This window comes from Talpa occidentalis, unplaced genomic scaffold, assembly GCF_014898055.3.
Source record: "Talpa occidentalis isolate TD23 unplaced genomic scaffold, MPIMG_talOcc4v2.1 talOcc4.3, whole genome shotgun sequence".
In the NCBI taxonomy this organism is placed as follows: domain Eukaryota; kingdom Metazoa; phylum Chordata; class Mammalia; order Eulipotyphla; family Talpidae; genus Talpa; species Talpa occidentalis.
This window is the reverse complement of record NW_023603184.1, coordinates 92,231,324-92,247,199: the sequence shown is the minus strand read 5'-3', so window position 1 is coordinate 92,247,199 and position 15,876 is coordinate 92,231,324. Positions and strand designations below refer to the sequence as shown.

General features: G+C 32.7%; 1 protein-coding gene across 17 annotated transcripts in view; it reads left to right on the top strand.

Annotated features, from left to right (window-relative positions):
• Positions 1-15,876, top strand: part of BAZ2B (bromodomain adjacent to zinc finger domain 2B) — a 294,239-nt gene that overhangs the window by 267,540 nt on the left and 10,823 nt on the right. For 13 of the 17 annotated variants that reach the window (XM_054699766.1, XM_054699765.1, XM_054699764.1 and 10 more), the window contains 8 exons: positions 1,646-1,708; positions 2,613-2,757; positions 8,388-9,046; positions 9,458-9,731; positions 9,896-10,051; positions 10,411-10,571; positions 13,360-13,670; positions 14,058-14,193. In XM_054699766.1, the coding sequence (XP_054555741.1) occupies positions 1,646-1,708; positions 2,613-2,757; positions 8,388-9,046; positions 9,458-9,731; positions 9,896-10,051; positions 10,411-10,571; positions 13,360-13,670; positions 14,058-14,193 (1,905 nt within the window). The remainder of the gene's footprint in view (positions 1-1,645; positions 1,709-2,612; positions 2,758-8,387; positions 9,047-9,457; positions 9,732-9,895; positions 10,052-10,410; positions 10,572-13,359; positions 13,671-14,057; positions 14,194-15,876) is intronic. The other 4 variants (XM_054699767.1, XM_054699763.1, XM_054699760.1 and 1 more) reach the window with 1 other exon arrangement.

Here is a 15,876-nt window from a genome sequence, read left to right as displayed (position 1 = left end):
AGCCAACGTCAACACAGTTGTGTTAAAGAATGAGACTAGAAGTCAAACTGTGATTGGATGAAAATAGAAAGTGAGAAAATGAAGATGGCTGTATTGTGTCTGGAAAGAAAGGGTACTTCCCAGACAAAGGGGGACAGCAACTTGAGTGTTACTGGGGCAATGAAGACTGCTTAGAGGGGTGAATTTACTGATGGAATATGAAAACAATATCTAATCAAGACCAATGGTTTACCAAATTACTCACTTAATCTGGATATTAATATAGAAGAAATTATAAGATCATGTGCTGCACATTTCTCTTTAGTAAAAATACATAAATAAAAATGTTTTCATAAATCCCCACCAATGTTATGTTTTAAACCATAATGATAAAAATAACTGCAGTGAGCTTTACTTCTTTTAAGAGTACCAACAGAGACTATATTGAGATTCCTATCAGAAATGAATCTTTTCATAATATTGTATTTTTGATACCACTGGATCATATACTTTTATCCTGTAACAAATAATGTATGAAACATAATTTGGGTATCAGAATTTAATTACCTAAACTTAAGATATCATTTATAAGCAATTTGTTTCATTTTCCCAGTGGAGTTGTTGTTATAGGAGGAATTAAACCTTTCTGACCAATATTAATCACCTTTTGTCAGAATTAGCATACCTTCTCAGCACTTAATATAAATTGTTTTAAAGTGTTAACTCATGAATTTGACAACTCTGTATTGGGATATGAATGTATCCTACTGGGTTGTTACCCCTTTATATTAGGATTTATTTACAGAAATACTTGCTTCCCCTGACTTTGTTTTTCCACATGGAGAATTAATAAACCATTCATTTTTTCTTTATAAATAGACTACTTGAAAATCATTATTAATGTTTTTTAGACCAGATGTGTCTTTTAAAGTATTTTATTTTTATGAGTGTTGAATTGGAAAATAACTGCCCTTGACTAATTCATAACCCTTTAACTCAAAGACGACTCCCTCTTCTCACTCTTCAATCTATCAAGACATGAAGTCTTTCCCTATTCCAAGAATCTTACTAGTATTGCCATATTTGTCATAAAGCAGAGTTCTGATGTTTAACCTCCCTCAAAGGACCACTTTATTTTCCATTGTCAAGTATTTACCACTCTAGACAATTTAGCTCTAAACCATCTTTGCATGTCTCTCAGCTCACTTCATGTTTTCATATGAAGATATATCAAAATCTAGAATGCCCTACCCTTTCCTCTAATTGACAAATTAGTAATTTGTCAAATTACTAATTTTCAATTAGACAGCAGCTAATTGTCAGCAGCTAATTAAAACACAACTTCCACATAGCCCCTTTTGGTGTAGATTTCCTCTGGAAGTAATCCGACACTTCCCTGAACTCCACCATTTTTAATATCTACCTCTTTTGAAGCCCTAATAGCTTCCTACTAGTCAATGGTGATGTGTATTTTATGTCTCTCCCTCCCAGATTATTAACCCTATGAGATTACTAGTTTATAAGGAGCAAGAACTGAGTCTTAATTGCTTCTGCATGTCTATCTTAGTACTTTGCATAGAAAGGGGTTTCACAAAATATTTGCTAATTGATTGAATAAATAAATCTCAAAAAACAGGTAAATGATATTGTATTTTATTATATATAGGATGAAGGTGACCAAGCAGCAAGTGTCGAAGAGCTAGAAAAACAAATTGAAAAACTAAGTAAAGTAAGTATTTTTCAGATAAAAGTTTATTCCTTTTTTTGCAGTGTTTAAAAAATCTGCCTGGGATTAGTTTTTTTTTTTTTTTTTGACTGTTCAATAAAACAAGCTTTTTGTGAGTAATTAAAGGAGTACTAGAAATATTCTTACAATTAAATCTTAAAAGTACAATGCCAAAGTTAAAATTTTGTCTCTTTAGACACAATACTAAAATTTTTCAGCACTTTTGAAGGAAAAAACCTGTATTATTTGGTTCTTTATATAGCAATAAATGCTTGGTTTTATTATTTTGGAATTAAATTACTTTAAAAATTCAGTCAAATTTCATGGTAATTCAGCATCTTATGTTTTATTTCATTTTATGTTTTATTTCATTTTAGTATATTTATGACATTTTTAAGTGTTTAAGATAGCTATATGTTATGTTATATTGATCACAGTGCAACCCCTAAATTTAGTCATATGTTGGCAAGGTGTGCAGCATGAATATAAAATTAAGCAAATACAGATATGGTCCATTTCATATGTTTGCATTATTTGTTATATTCTCTAACCAATAGAATTAAGCCAGTTTGCTTTAGCTCAATAAAATACTTGATCACTTCATTATCATGCTTTGTAAGATACCTGATACCTAATAAAAAACTAGGGGCTCTAATTTATAATTTATAAAATTTATCCTTTTAATCCTTGGCAACAGTAATATTCCCGTTACCATCAAACTAATTTCTACTTTTATAAATTACTGAAACTGAAGTAAGTATGTAATCCTCAGCCCCTTTGCTATATCTTTTTTCCCCAGTAATGAAATTTTCCTACTCTGAAAGCGTAAGTATGATGTTGCTTATATATTAATATTTAAAGGAATTAACATCCAGAGCTCAATGATGTGCTTCATTTTTTTAAACAGCAACAAAGTCAGTACAGAAGGAAACTCTTTGATGCTTCTCACTCTTTACGTTCAATGATGTTTGGCCAGGATCGTTATAGACGCCGGTACTGGATTCTTCCCCAGTGTGGGGGAATTTTTGTAGAAGGCATGGAGAGTGGTGAAGGTAGGAATTATTAACTTACTACGTTTTTTAAAAGTTTTTAAAAATCCTGTTATTCCTATATTTTACTAAATTTTGTGCTTCCAAAATCAAATTTGCATAATGGAGAAACATTATAAAACCTTGATTCTCATTTCTTTTGATTTTTAATGCTCCTACCACTGATAAATATTCCTTCTCTATGATTTTCATTCTATTGCTTTCTGACATCAAATATAACCTATTCTTTTTATTGTTTACTGGATGAAGTTCTTTACCTGTGTTACCTTCATGGCTGCTATTCCATTTCTTCTTCCTTCCACTGGAAAACTTTTCAAGAAATGGTTTATTCCTTAATCTTTACAACAAACATTCATTCTGACAGTACCTCTGGAAGTAACTTGCTTAAATTCAAAATCCTTAGCATAATCCCCATTCACCTTGAAATCTTTTCTTCATTGAGTTTTGTTAACACACAGTCCTTGATAGTTTACCTTTTTCTGGCTCCATTTGTTATATTAACTAGCACAATATTTAGTGCATTTTTGTGCCCAGTAAGCTATACTAGAATTGAACTTTTCAAAATATTGTATATGGGCATTTTCAAATATTTAAATTCTGATGGGCCCAAAAGTGTTATGCTAGTCTTACAAGCTTCAGGATATAGGTATTGCCCTATGGTACTAGATGGAAGCAAAAACTGCTTTCAAATTTTTTTTTCAATGTTTATATACCAGGCATTTCTAGACATGCAGATTTATAATCTAGACAGAGATTTATAATCCATCTCAGGTAGAAGTTTATAGTCCATTGAAAAAAAGAGGATCGATTAATCACATAGATGACTAAAACAATGTATAAAGTAGTTACAGTGGAACCACCATTTTTTAAAAATAAAAATCGTGTGCAGGACCTCAACATTTGACAGAAACAGAATTGTTCTGCTTGATGTACTTGGGGCACTCCTGGCTTTTCCATATAGATCTCTATTCTGTCCAGTTACTTTCTAATCTAAAAGTTACCCCAAAAGCAACTCCAAAAAATATCAGGGCTTTGCAAACCAGGGAGTAAGATCAAAGCCATTAAAGGTATAAAAATGAAGAGCTTAAGGACTCAAACAGGGAAATATTATATAGACTATTTAATATCATACTTTTTGGCATATATGATCATTTTTATCACTGAGCTCTTTGAGGGCCGAGCCTAATTCAGGCTTATTTATTGAAGTAAGTAATCTGGGAACAAAATACCAATGGAATAGGCATAACAGGGGTGGAGACATGAGTTGTGAGATCATTCCAGTAGCCTGAGTAAAAAATTAGGGCACTCAAATTCAGGTATAGACTGGAGGAAAGAGAAGATGTGGATATCTTGAGTATGACAATTATTGAGTATGGCATAAACATGAAATCAGAGATAAATTTGATGAACTAATTTCCCCAGTAAAAATATTGTGATTCTCTAAACTAAACCAAAGGAGTCAGGAGAAGGAACTTGTTTGGAATGAAAGTATTAGAATAGAAATTTAATTTTAAAATGACAAGATTATGAGTCAGTTGATATCCAAGTGCAGAGTCTTCGTAAGCTTAAGCACAGAGTAAGAAATGCCCAAGTGAGTAATTTTGCCTTAACTATAAGAATCAACTATGAGGCTTTGGATGAAAAAAGGCAAAACAAAAATTGAGCCATTTTAATTAAGATGAATTGATACACCTGGACATGTAAGCATGCTGTTGTCTAGGACATCAGGACATCAACTTTCCCTTCAAAATGAAGTATCTTTTCCACATTACTGAAATAAGTTCTTTTTCAATATATGTGAATTATTACACTGTCTGCAATTTTGCTGAATATAATCCCCTCCTTCTCTAAGATTCTGTCGTCATATCATGTCTCTACTCTAAACCTTAAACAACTCCCTATTGCCTATAAGATAATGTTGTAACTGTGCATGTAGCCTGAAATTCAAGGCCCTGTGCAAATCTGAACTCAAAATATCTTCACACTTTTTCTACTATATGAATTTTCATAGACCAATCTACTTTCTTCCCTCTGTCTTTGCATACTATGCTTTTCCAAATTCTGTTCATCCTAATGTTAATCTGCCTTTTCTTCAACGTTATAAATTTTGCCGTGTTTCTTGATCAAGTTCAAATCCTACCTCTTTTATAAATCCTTCCCCAGATTGTTTAATTGGAGCTAAGTTTTACTATCTGTAAACCTGTAGAAAACCAAGTAATTATACCATTATTGTGGCATATTGATATACATACCATTTCTTTTTAGTATTTGTTTTATAATCCATACCTATGTACAAGTTTTATTCTCCATAGTGTTACGCATAGTGCTTTACATAGTGCATGCATACTAAAGGTATTGTAAGAAAGTAAGTGAATAGTTAATAAAATGTCTTAATAAGGTTTATAGGAATAGGATACAGGAGACTTTTATTTTAGCCCTGAGATAAATAACATTAATTAAATTTGTGTTCCTCAGCTTCCCTTCAGGCCCTAACTCTTAACCTATCTGAATTCTGAATTCTCACTTTACTAAGGAGTTTTAGTAGGCTCTGTAAAAATTCTTTGGTTGTTTTAAGGATCATGACCAATTATGAGTCTAAAAGACCTACAAAGTGATATATAAATATCAATTGTACTTTATGCTATTATTTCTACTCATTGTAGAATACAGAGTGATAGTAGGAATAATTTTACACATGAGTTGCCCTTTTCCTACAAAGATGTCCACCAGGTGGAATATACTATCTGTGTATATAAGGACTGCAGTAAACTCTCACATTTAGAGTGAGTGTTCAACAAAATTTTAGATTTGGTTGGACTTAAAACAGACTCAAAACTGCTCCCCCTGTGGATGTAGCTATCAAGTGTCATTTGGAAGACAGAACATCTATAATAGGACCTCCCAGACACCTCTTGAAATCATGCAAAGTACCAAAAAAGGAGAGACATATCATAGCATAAAAATTTAGTATCCTGACATACCAAGTAGATTCATGATCCATTTCTGTTCTTCAACTCCGGGATTCCAAAGAACTTGGCCTTGTATGGAGGGACCTTAATGAGGTATAAGAAGTGTGCAAAGACCAGTCAGACTTATAGAGGCTATTGTTAAAGGGGTTAGTGCAGCTACTTTTTAGGATGTTACTCTACTGTTTTGTCCTGCCCGTGGACAAAAGGGAGCATGGGTTAGCCACCCAAAAGTACCATGCTGGGAAACCCTTTGTTAAATTGCAGCATGTGTGAAAGGATTCCAATTCTTTGATTGTATCATTTCTGCAGACCCCACTAAATGACAAATATGTTTCAATCTTAATAGTGTATGTATTGACTACATAAGCAAGAGACACTGTAATTCCATATCCAGGAAAGGTATATGGCATTCAGTGACTAGAGGAAATCAGATCCCCAAAAGCTAACAAATGCCGTCAGAGTATATGCCAGAAACTTAAATCATAGACACTTGTAATGCTAGTGTCAAACAGGGTTATTAAACTGTGAAGTGGTGTTGCTCAGTACTCCTCCAGAATCTGTTCTTATTTAAGAAATGCAGTCTCTTTCTCCAGTAGATATGCAACAGTGTTGTAAAACCTTCACAGACCATATTATATATACACCTAGGTTTTGGTAACATACCTGGCTAACAGTTAAAGGAAGCTACCAGTAGAGGGCACAATACATAAGTACAGAAGTCCGACTACTATGTGGGCATATGCCCACACAGGACGTAAATACGTTAGTATTTCCATGCCAGTTATGCTATCTGAAAATGAAATGAGTTCATGCCAGAGGTCCAAAAGCTTTTGTAGTGATTATGATTCTTCTGGTCTTTCAGCCATTAGTAACACCAAATCCTAATCACAGTAGAGGAAATTTGTTTGCCACAGTAATTGTGCTTTCTGGGACAATAAATACTTGGTCCCTTCCAGCAAGCCCATAAATGTTTTCAGTACCTCTCCTTCCCAGTCTAGTGAGATGAAGAGAGTGGTTAGCAATCTCTTGGAGATGGGACCATAGGACTGAGCCAAGTCCTGGTCTTCCTCAACTTTAAATGAGTCCAGATCGAGAACAAAGACCTTGAACTTCAGGAGTTGAATCAAACTCCTAAGGTGGAGCTGACGATTTGTGAGTATTCCTACCTGTAATCTCATTTCAAGAGTCAGGATGATTTAGGATGTTTCCCACAGTTGGCTATGTTAGATTATAATTTATAGCTTTGGAAGAAAAATGAAACAAATTTACTGTAAATTTTATGTATATATTGTGATGTAAATGTTACTCTTCCATTTTTGTATTCATATGATTAAAGCATTTGACCTTTAAATATAAAAGTTAATCCCTGTTATGGAAATGTGATGGAATGTGATGGACAGGGGTATTATAGTATCAGTCATATTTTTTTAATTCCTATGTTGGACTGAAGAGCAATCCTAGACAGGTTTTCATTAACCATATCATACAGAATGCTATAACTGCTTCAGATTTTATATTTTATTCTAAGTTGCAGAAAAGTGACTAGTGGTACCCATTTATATAGTAGTGCAATGAGATAGTGATATATATGCATCTAAAATTTCCAGAAAGAGCTACAGATATGATTGATTAACCATGGTTACAACTGAAGAGTAAAAATAGAACTGAGGGCATAGGACAGAAAGGTCTACTGTATCCTTTTTATTACAAAATGTTTTACCTTGAATGTATGTATTTTTTCAAATTGAATAATGTAATGGATTTATACTGTTAAGAGATCTTGTAACTTATTTTTAAAACAATGGTCAAAATTCTGAACCTGAAGTTCATAGAAGTAAACCCATGAAAAGATATTCAGCTTTGCTAGTGACAAGAAAAAAATACAGTTTAGATTTTCATCTAATAGATATTAGCAAAATGAGAAAATGATAGTAGCCAGTTTCACTGAGGGTTTAAACATACAGATGCACTTATATACTTCTGGTATGAATGTTTATCAATCCAGAATTTCTAGAGAACAGTGCATTTCAAAACTCTGATGTGTGTACATATCTTAGGATTGAGTATGTTCTTTCTAGGAATTTACCCTAAGGAAGTAAATCAGATTTAAAAAAAAGTAAAGATATAAGTACAAGATCATTTATCATTTGCAGCATTGTTTATAATAGTGAATAATTGGGCCCTATTAGTATTCATCAGTAGAACCTTGCCTATTGAATGTTCTGTGGATATTAAAATTCATGGTGTAGTAATATATTTATTTGACACATCAAGATATTTAGAGAGTATGTTCAGTAAAATATACTGGTTAAAAGTTTATGTATATGATAGTGTTGACTTTATAGGTTTTAGGTGTAAGAATTTGTGTATACATATAGAGAACTACTGGAAGGACTTATTTGAAAATCTTAAAAATAATTTTAGCTGTGTATTAGAACTTTTAATATTTTTTATATTTTTAATAATGATTAATTACCAAGTTACATTGATTTTTCAATGAGAAAAAAAATCTAGTGTATGAAAAAGGAAAAAGCAGAGTATTAGAACCTAGAAATGTTTGTTAAAATACTTATGTATATAGCTTGATAAATAGTAATGAAATATAATGATAATATTGATTTGATTTGTAATAACTAATCTTCATAAAACTTTTGAATTTTTTAGGACTGGAGGAAATTGCAAAAGAAAGAGAAAAACTTAAAAAAGCTGAAAGTATCCAGATCAAAGAAGAAATATTTGAGATGTCTGAGGACATTTTAAATTGTTCAAATCCAGATCATTGTGAGCAAAAGGAAGATCCTAAAGAAAAAGATAATACAAATCTATTTCTTCAGAAACCTGGCTCTTTTTCAAAATTAAGCAAACTTTTAGAAGTAGCTAAGATGCCTCCTGAGCCAGATGCAATAACCCCCAAACCAAATGTTAGTTCAAATGGATGCACATTGTCTTATCAAAATAGTGGAAAGCACGCATTAGGCAGCATTCAATCAACAACTACACAAACCAACATGGAAAAGGCAGATTCTAATAATTTAATGTTTAATGCTGGTTCAAGTGGTCCAGGGAAGTTCTACAGTCCTCTCCCCAATGACCAGTTGTTAAAAACACTGACTGAAAAGAATAGACAATGGTTTAGCCTTTTGCCAAGAACACCTTGTGATGATACTTCACTGACCCATGCCAATATGTCAACTGCTTCTTCAGTGACTCCTCAGTCTCAGCCACCATCTAAGTCACCTTCACCTGCTCCAGCTCCTCTTCTTGGATCATCTTCTGCTCAGAATCCTGTTGGCCTAAATCCATTTGGTTTATCACCTCTTCAGGTTAGTACTTCAAACTGTAAGTTTTTTAATGTTACTTTATTTAATCTTTGACCCCAAGTAGATTTTCACTCAAGGAGAATCAGTTGCATATTTATAGTCTTATCCCTGCCAATTTGAAAACTAAAGAGAGTTGGAATTACTATCATCAAAATTCAGCAGAACTGCTTGTTTTTATCTTTAACCTAAGGCACAGGATCCTTAGGTAACTTTTTAAATTACTATTAGAGTATATATAAAATGATAATTGCTTTGGGGAACAAATACCAAGGAATTAAATGTTGCTATTACATTTCCTATAATTGTGATAAGTGAAAGAATCTGTTTTCAAATTTTTGAAAATAATTTCAAGTTCTAAACATTTTTATTAACTTCTTAGATAATTGTACTTTTAAATATTTTGTTTTTTTGCAGATGAAAAGTGGAGTATCTATGATGGGACTTCAGTTTTGTGGGTGGCCCACTGGCATGCTTACTTCCAATATTCCATTTACATCACCTCTACCTAGTATGGGATCAGGGTTGGGATTATCAGAAGGAAATGGTAATTCCTTCTTGACTCCCAATGTTGCTTCAAGTAAAAGTGAATCTCCAATACCACAGAATGAAAAATCCTCTTTAACACAATCTGCAGTTGTTGAAGTAGCAAAACCAGTAGATTTTCCTAGTCCAAAACCTATTCCAGAAGGTAGGTACCTTGAGATGGCTTATAGACACCTATTTTATTTCATGGCTATAGAGTGCTGTATTATAGCTGAATATTTGATTGTTTTATATAGTTGGTAATCTTCTGATTTATTTATTTCATACTCAAGATATTTGTAAAAGATCTATATATTTATCTTGACTTAGAAATGCAATTTGGTTGGTGGAGAATTATTGACCCAGAGGACCTAAAAGCTTTGCTCAAAGTGCTGCATCTCAGAGGAATAAGAGAAAAGGCATTACAAAAGCAAATTCAGAAACACTTGGATTATATCACTCAAGCCTGCATCAAGAATAAGGATGGTATGTACCTAAAGAGATAGCCATTCTCTTGCTTAATTATGAGAATTAATTCTTTTATCTTTTTAAAACCACTTAGTCTTAATTCTTAACTTCTTATTAGTGGGCATTTCTATTTTGCTCAACAAGCAGTAACTATTTAAATTTCTTAACCTGGTATTACTTCTTGTAATTTTTATACCTGCAGATATTTTGTTTTGCGTTTCTTAAGAATATTCCAACCTTTTAAGAGTAAGCTGTCTACATATGCACAAGTACATTTGTGTGTGTTGAGTTACATGTATTTGTTACCTCTGGAATTTTATTCACTTTTTGGAAGAAATCAATGAAGGATTTTAAAATTAATTTCTTTTCAAATGTAGTTGCTATTATTGAATTAAATGAAAATGAAGAAAACCAGGTAACTCGAGATATTGTGGAGAACTGGTCAGTAGAAGAACAAGCAATGGAAATGGATTTGAGTATTCTTCAACAGGTAGAAGATCTAGAAAGGAGAGTTGCATCAGCAAGTTTGCAAGTGAAGGTAAAATTGACTTGGAATAAAATTTGTTTTTAGGGTAGTAAAAGGTAATTAATGTCTATTATATGCCTGATTTATGCCAGTTACTGTCCTAAATATTTTTGCTGTATCCTATTTAATTCTCAAAACAATCATGAATTGATTTCCCACATCTTACAGGTAAGGAACAAGGCTCAAAAGTAAGTAACCTGCCAGTGAGCATATAATAAGCCAAATGTGAATTCAAGTCTGACTCCAGCTGCCATGTTTGTTTTATTAAATCTTGCTGCCTCTCTAATGGTATTCAAAAATAATCATTTTGAAAACCACATTGTATGGTAAATTTAAGAAAGAATTACCTGTTTATGATATGCCAGAGATTTCTGATGTGTATTGGCACATTAAAAAAAAAATTAAAAATGTGCTGGGAAATTAAGTAAAGCTATGATAACTAGAAATTAGCTTGAGTATATGCATCACCACCTGCATTTACTCATAGACTGTAAACTTCAGTGTAAGGGCTCCTCACTCTTAAGACCTGGTGAGGAATCGGAGTTGTCAGGTAGTGTGTTGCCTTAGGAGAACTTGGAAGAAAGCAACATTAATTTCCAAGATTTGGTATTTGTTATGATTTTTCTTCTGATTCTAAATAAATATTCACTTACATAGCTTAAAAGAAATTATTGTTGGAATGCAGTTTTTTTACCACAAGCAGAATTTTATAGTTTTGTTCATAATAAATACGATATTTTGTCAAATTCCTACTGTAATGTTTCATATAGGACAAAGAACTCACTTGTTTATAAGCCATGCTATGTGTCAGACTATCACTCTATATAATTTAAAATTAAAGAACATAGATGTATCCAAATACACACACATAGAGACACTGTACGTACGGGTATATACACACACATGCACACAGGCATGAACGCACATATATATGGTTTTAATTAATTACCGATCTACTGGGTGTTCCCATATCACAAACAGTGATCCAAATTAGTTTCCAATGAACAAGCAAAGCGAAAGCTATCTTTGTGTTAAAAATTTTTGATTTTATAAAGAAGAATGTCAAGGATTTCTCAGTTGATAATAAGGTGATATCTCTGAAAATAAATGGATAGTGATGAGTGAACCTGAGATAGATAGCTGAAAGAGTTTTAAAAATGTGGTCTCTGTGTAATTTGATGTTTCATACTTTATTCAGAATGAGATATTTATGCTATAATAATAATATCCTATCCAATGCTTAAGTTTTTACTTCATTACTACTCTAATCTGGCATTGGGAAACTTTTGAGGACCACTGAAAAATGTCATTTTCTAGAGCTAATAAAATACCCCTTATAACCACAAACATAATTACCAACTTTGCAAGGCAATAATTCATTTGCCGAAATTGTTATGCTAGCAAACTATATGTATCTTCCCCTGGTACAGTATGAAATGCCTCATTTATTTGGCATTTTCAACAAAGGAACTCCTCTGCACATGTTAATTTTTTAAAGAAATAAATATTATTCCATTTAGTGCCACAATATTAAGCACGTTTGTTGAATGGCTTATGTTATACAGAATTGTTAAAATGAGAATTATGAGTTTGATTTAAATTTTCTTGGTGATACTGGAACATCATTATCCAGACCAGTTATTAGTTCCCTGTTAGATAATAAGGCGATAATACATGTTTTTATCTCTTCAGAATCTATCAATTAATCATAGAGTAGTACAGGGTTATACATAAATTTAGATACAGCATACAGTAATTCTGCTGCAGATATGGGAGAGATCAGGGAATATTTCATGTAGAAATGGAGACAGAACTTGAGAAGATCAGTAAGCTTTTGACAGAGAATAGAGAAGGCCATACTAAGTGTGAACTGAATGGACAGAACACAGGGGTGGCATGGAATTTGACTGCAATATTGAATGTGTGAATGATAAGAAGAGAGAAAACAATAGATTGAGGTACTCAAATGTCATGGTAAAAACGTTGGCTTTTATATAACAGTGGGGACTTTTGAACTAGAGGATCAATATAAGCAAGCTGAGTTATAAGATCATTCAATATATGTGTATTGAGTGCCAATTGTTTGCCTTAATGTGTTGGAGAGAAAATGCATAAATCATGGTCCCAACCCTCATGAAATTATAAACACAGGTAGAAATTTAGAGGGGGAAAGATGTTAATTATATAATCACAGTATAAAATTGTAACTATCAAAAGGCTATATAATATTATATGATTCTATGAGAATCTGTAATATAGGCTTAGGCCCTAAAGGTGATCAGGAAAGGACTACCTGAGAAAGTAATTTTGACTTGAGAGCTGAAGGATGAGCAAAATTAACTAGGTGGTGAGGTACAGAGAAAAACTACATGGATAAACAGTCTATGCAAAAGTCCTACTACAAAAAGAAAGACGGTGAGTACAAGTACCTATGCAGAAGTGTAGTGGAAGGAATGGAAATATAAAGGGAGAGTGACTTGTCAGAGGCTACAGAGAGATTTCCATTTATGAGATCTCATGAAGTTCATAAGCATTTAGTCAAAAGTCCTTTAGAATACTTTTTCATTATACCTTTCATAACAAAATTAAGTTTTCTTCAAACATTTTTATAACTGGTTTTTGTTTTTGTTTTTTAATTTTCTGTTCTTCTTTCTACCTAGCATTAGGAAATACACGGTAAAAACGTCTAGTAAAGATCCTTGAGATCTGCGATATCTGCTGCTGTATTTTAAGTAAGGGTAATTCACTCAACAGGCATTTCCAGAAGAAACCATAATAACTTTATTCTCTTAATGTGTAGGGTTGGATGTGTCCAGAGCCTGCATCAGAAAGGGAGGACTTGGTATATTTTGAACATAAGTCATTTTCTAAATTGTGCAAGGAGCATGATGGAGATTTTACTGGCGAAGAAGAAGGCAGTGCACATGCACTAGAACGGAAGAGTGACAACCCCCTAGATATAGCTGTAACCAGGCTGGCTGATTTGGAGCGGAACATTGAAAGAAGGTATCTGAAGAGCCCCTTAAGTACCACCATTCAGATCAAACTGGATAATGTGGGCACAGTTACTGTCCCTGCTCCTGCACCATCCATTAGTGGTGATGGTGACGGGTAGGTTATTGAGATTAACTTGAAAAATTATTGTGCTTCTTTGCTAATTGGAGCCTATTTTCTATTGCCTGTTATCTATGTATCTTCTTGTATGTCTGTGATCCGTATGGATCATGCTATTTGCATGGTGCTTTTGTAAAAACATTTTTTTTTTGTTATGTGCATTGATAATCCTGCAAAGTGATCTTACATTTACCTGGTTGTGACTAAGCTTTGAGGCACGTAGCCACAGTCTGTGCACTACATCAAATTTAGTTGCTTAAACCTTATACTTATTGGCTGTTACATGTTTTTGTCATTGCTTGGCTTTCAGTGTGATGATTGTTTCACATTCAGTAACCATAAATGTGGACATGACCTACTTAATTTTTCTATATTTCAATGCAGAATTGAAGAGGATATTGCTCCAGGGCTCAGGGTATGGAGAAGGGCATTATCAGAAGCTCGCAGTGCTGCACAGGTAGCTCTGTGCATTCAGCAGTTACAGAAATCAATAGCATGGGAAAAATCAATTATGAAAGTTGTAAGTGTTTTCATTTAAGAAATACTATAACTAATTTACTTTGTCCTGTTTTTTCCCAACCTCCAGATCTTTCTTAATTATATATTATTTATTGTCAAAATAATGTATCCTGTACTTGAAAGTTTGCCTAATTCTTAAAAACCATATATTTTGATATTTTCTTGTTTTAAGCTCTTTGAAGGAACTTATCAAATAGGTAACTTTTATTGTCTTTTGATTTTGACTCTCCCTCCTTTGATAATGCCTGTAACTGTAGTTTTCTCCCACATTCTGCCAGCTTAATAGTTGCTAATCTAACTATTTTGAAGACCCTTTCACTCTTGTAAATATTTCACTTGCTAACAACACCTGCTATTTACATCCACAGCATTCCTAAGATGTCTTTATATTCTATCATCATTTTTTTAAACTAAGAAATGCATACATAAGTAAATACATGATGACACAGTGTTCTCATTGTGTGCTCTAATATCACAAATTTTGCATCAGATGCTGTTAACAAGAAGTAAAGATTTTTTGGTCTTTCCTCTAGTAGTTATATCTGTTTTTTCACCTCCTTTGTTTAAGTCCAATAGTTATTATTGTTTACTGGCCTTTACATTGTAGAAGGTGCCCAATACTATAGATTCAAAATCAAAACTATATGTTATATGTTTTCTAGGGAGATATTTATTTTAAATCATGTGCAAGTACCCCTCTTGGCTCTTACATGTCATGTATAGAAGCATGTATTCTATGTAGACTTTTATGAATCACTGTAACATTGACTTTTGAATTACAGACTAACTTTAAAACATAAACATTTGATATTGTTTTTATGAATAAGGATAAAATTCCCTTACATAAGTGGTCATTTCCTGAAGAAGTGAGCCTTAAATAATTTAGCATTGTTTCTTTCATTTTTACTTCTATGCTTAGATTGCTCAAGGCCACATTTATCCTGTATAAATAAGTTTACTGTTTTTTGTGGGTTTTTACTTCTTCCTAAAATGCCCATGGAATAATAAATCTGCAATTTTCACAATATGCTCGAATTTAGGTCTTTCCAAATCCAGTTAGAATTTACTGTAAGTTTTAAAGCATTTTTTTGTTCATCTGGTAGCAATTTTACCAGGTACAAATAATATGTTTCTAAAATTATTATTAAAACCAGTTTTGTAGTCCTCTTGGACAAATATATTTGCTGAAACCTAGGCTATAATGATAAAAAGGATTGAATTGACTCATCAAAATGAAATTTGTGGTTATTTTTTCACATTGTGATCAGTTTTGTTATAAAATGTACACAGAAACCCAAAAGCTACTCTTTGTAATTTAAAGCCTTCCGTTTTTGTGAATTCATAAATATTTTCCATATTAATACACATTATCATTATTTGACTTCATTTCTCATAATCTTAATTGCTTTATTTTTAAAGTTTAATAATATATTATTTGCTATGGAACTACCTTGAAAAGAAGGCAGTTTCATATTCAAAGATTAATCAACACTTTGTAACCTTTAGTTAGAAATATAACAGTGCCTCAATAGTCTTTGTAGTTAAGTCCTAACAGAATGTTAATAGTGCTTGATGTCTTTAGAATTACCTTGCTGCCAGAGACTAAGCTTACCAAGAAAGAAGGACCTGTCGTTATTTGCTTCTAATATGCTTTCTATTATTATTAATGTTAAGCAATAGGCAA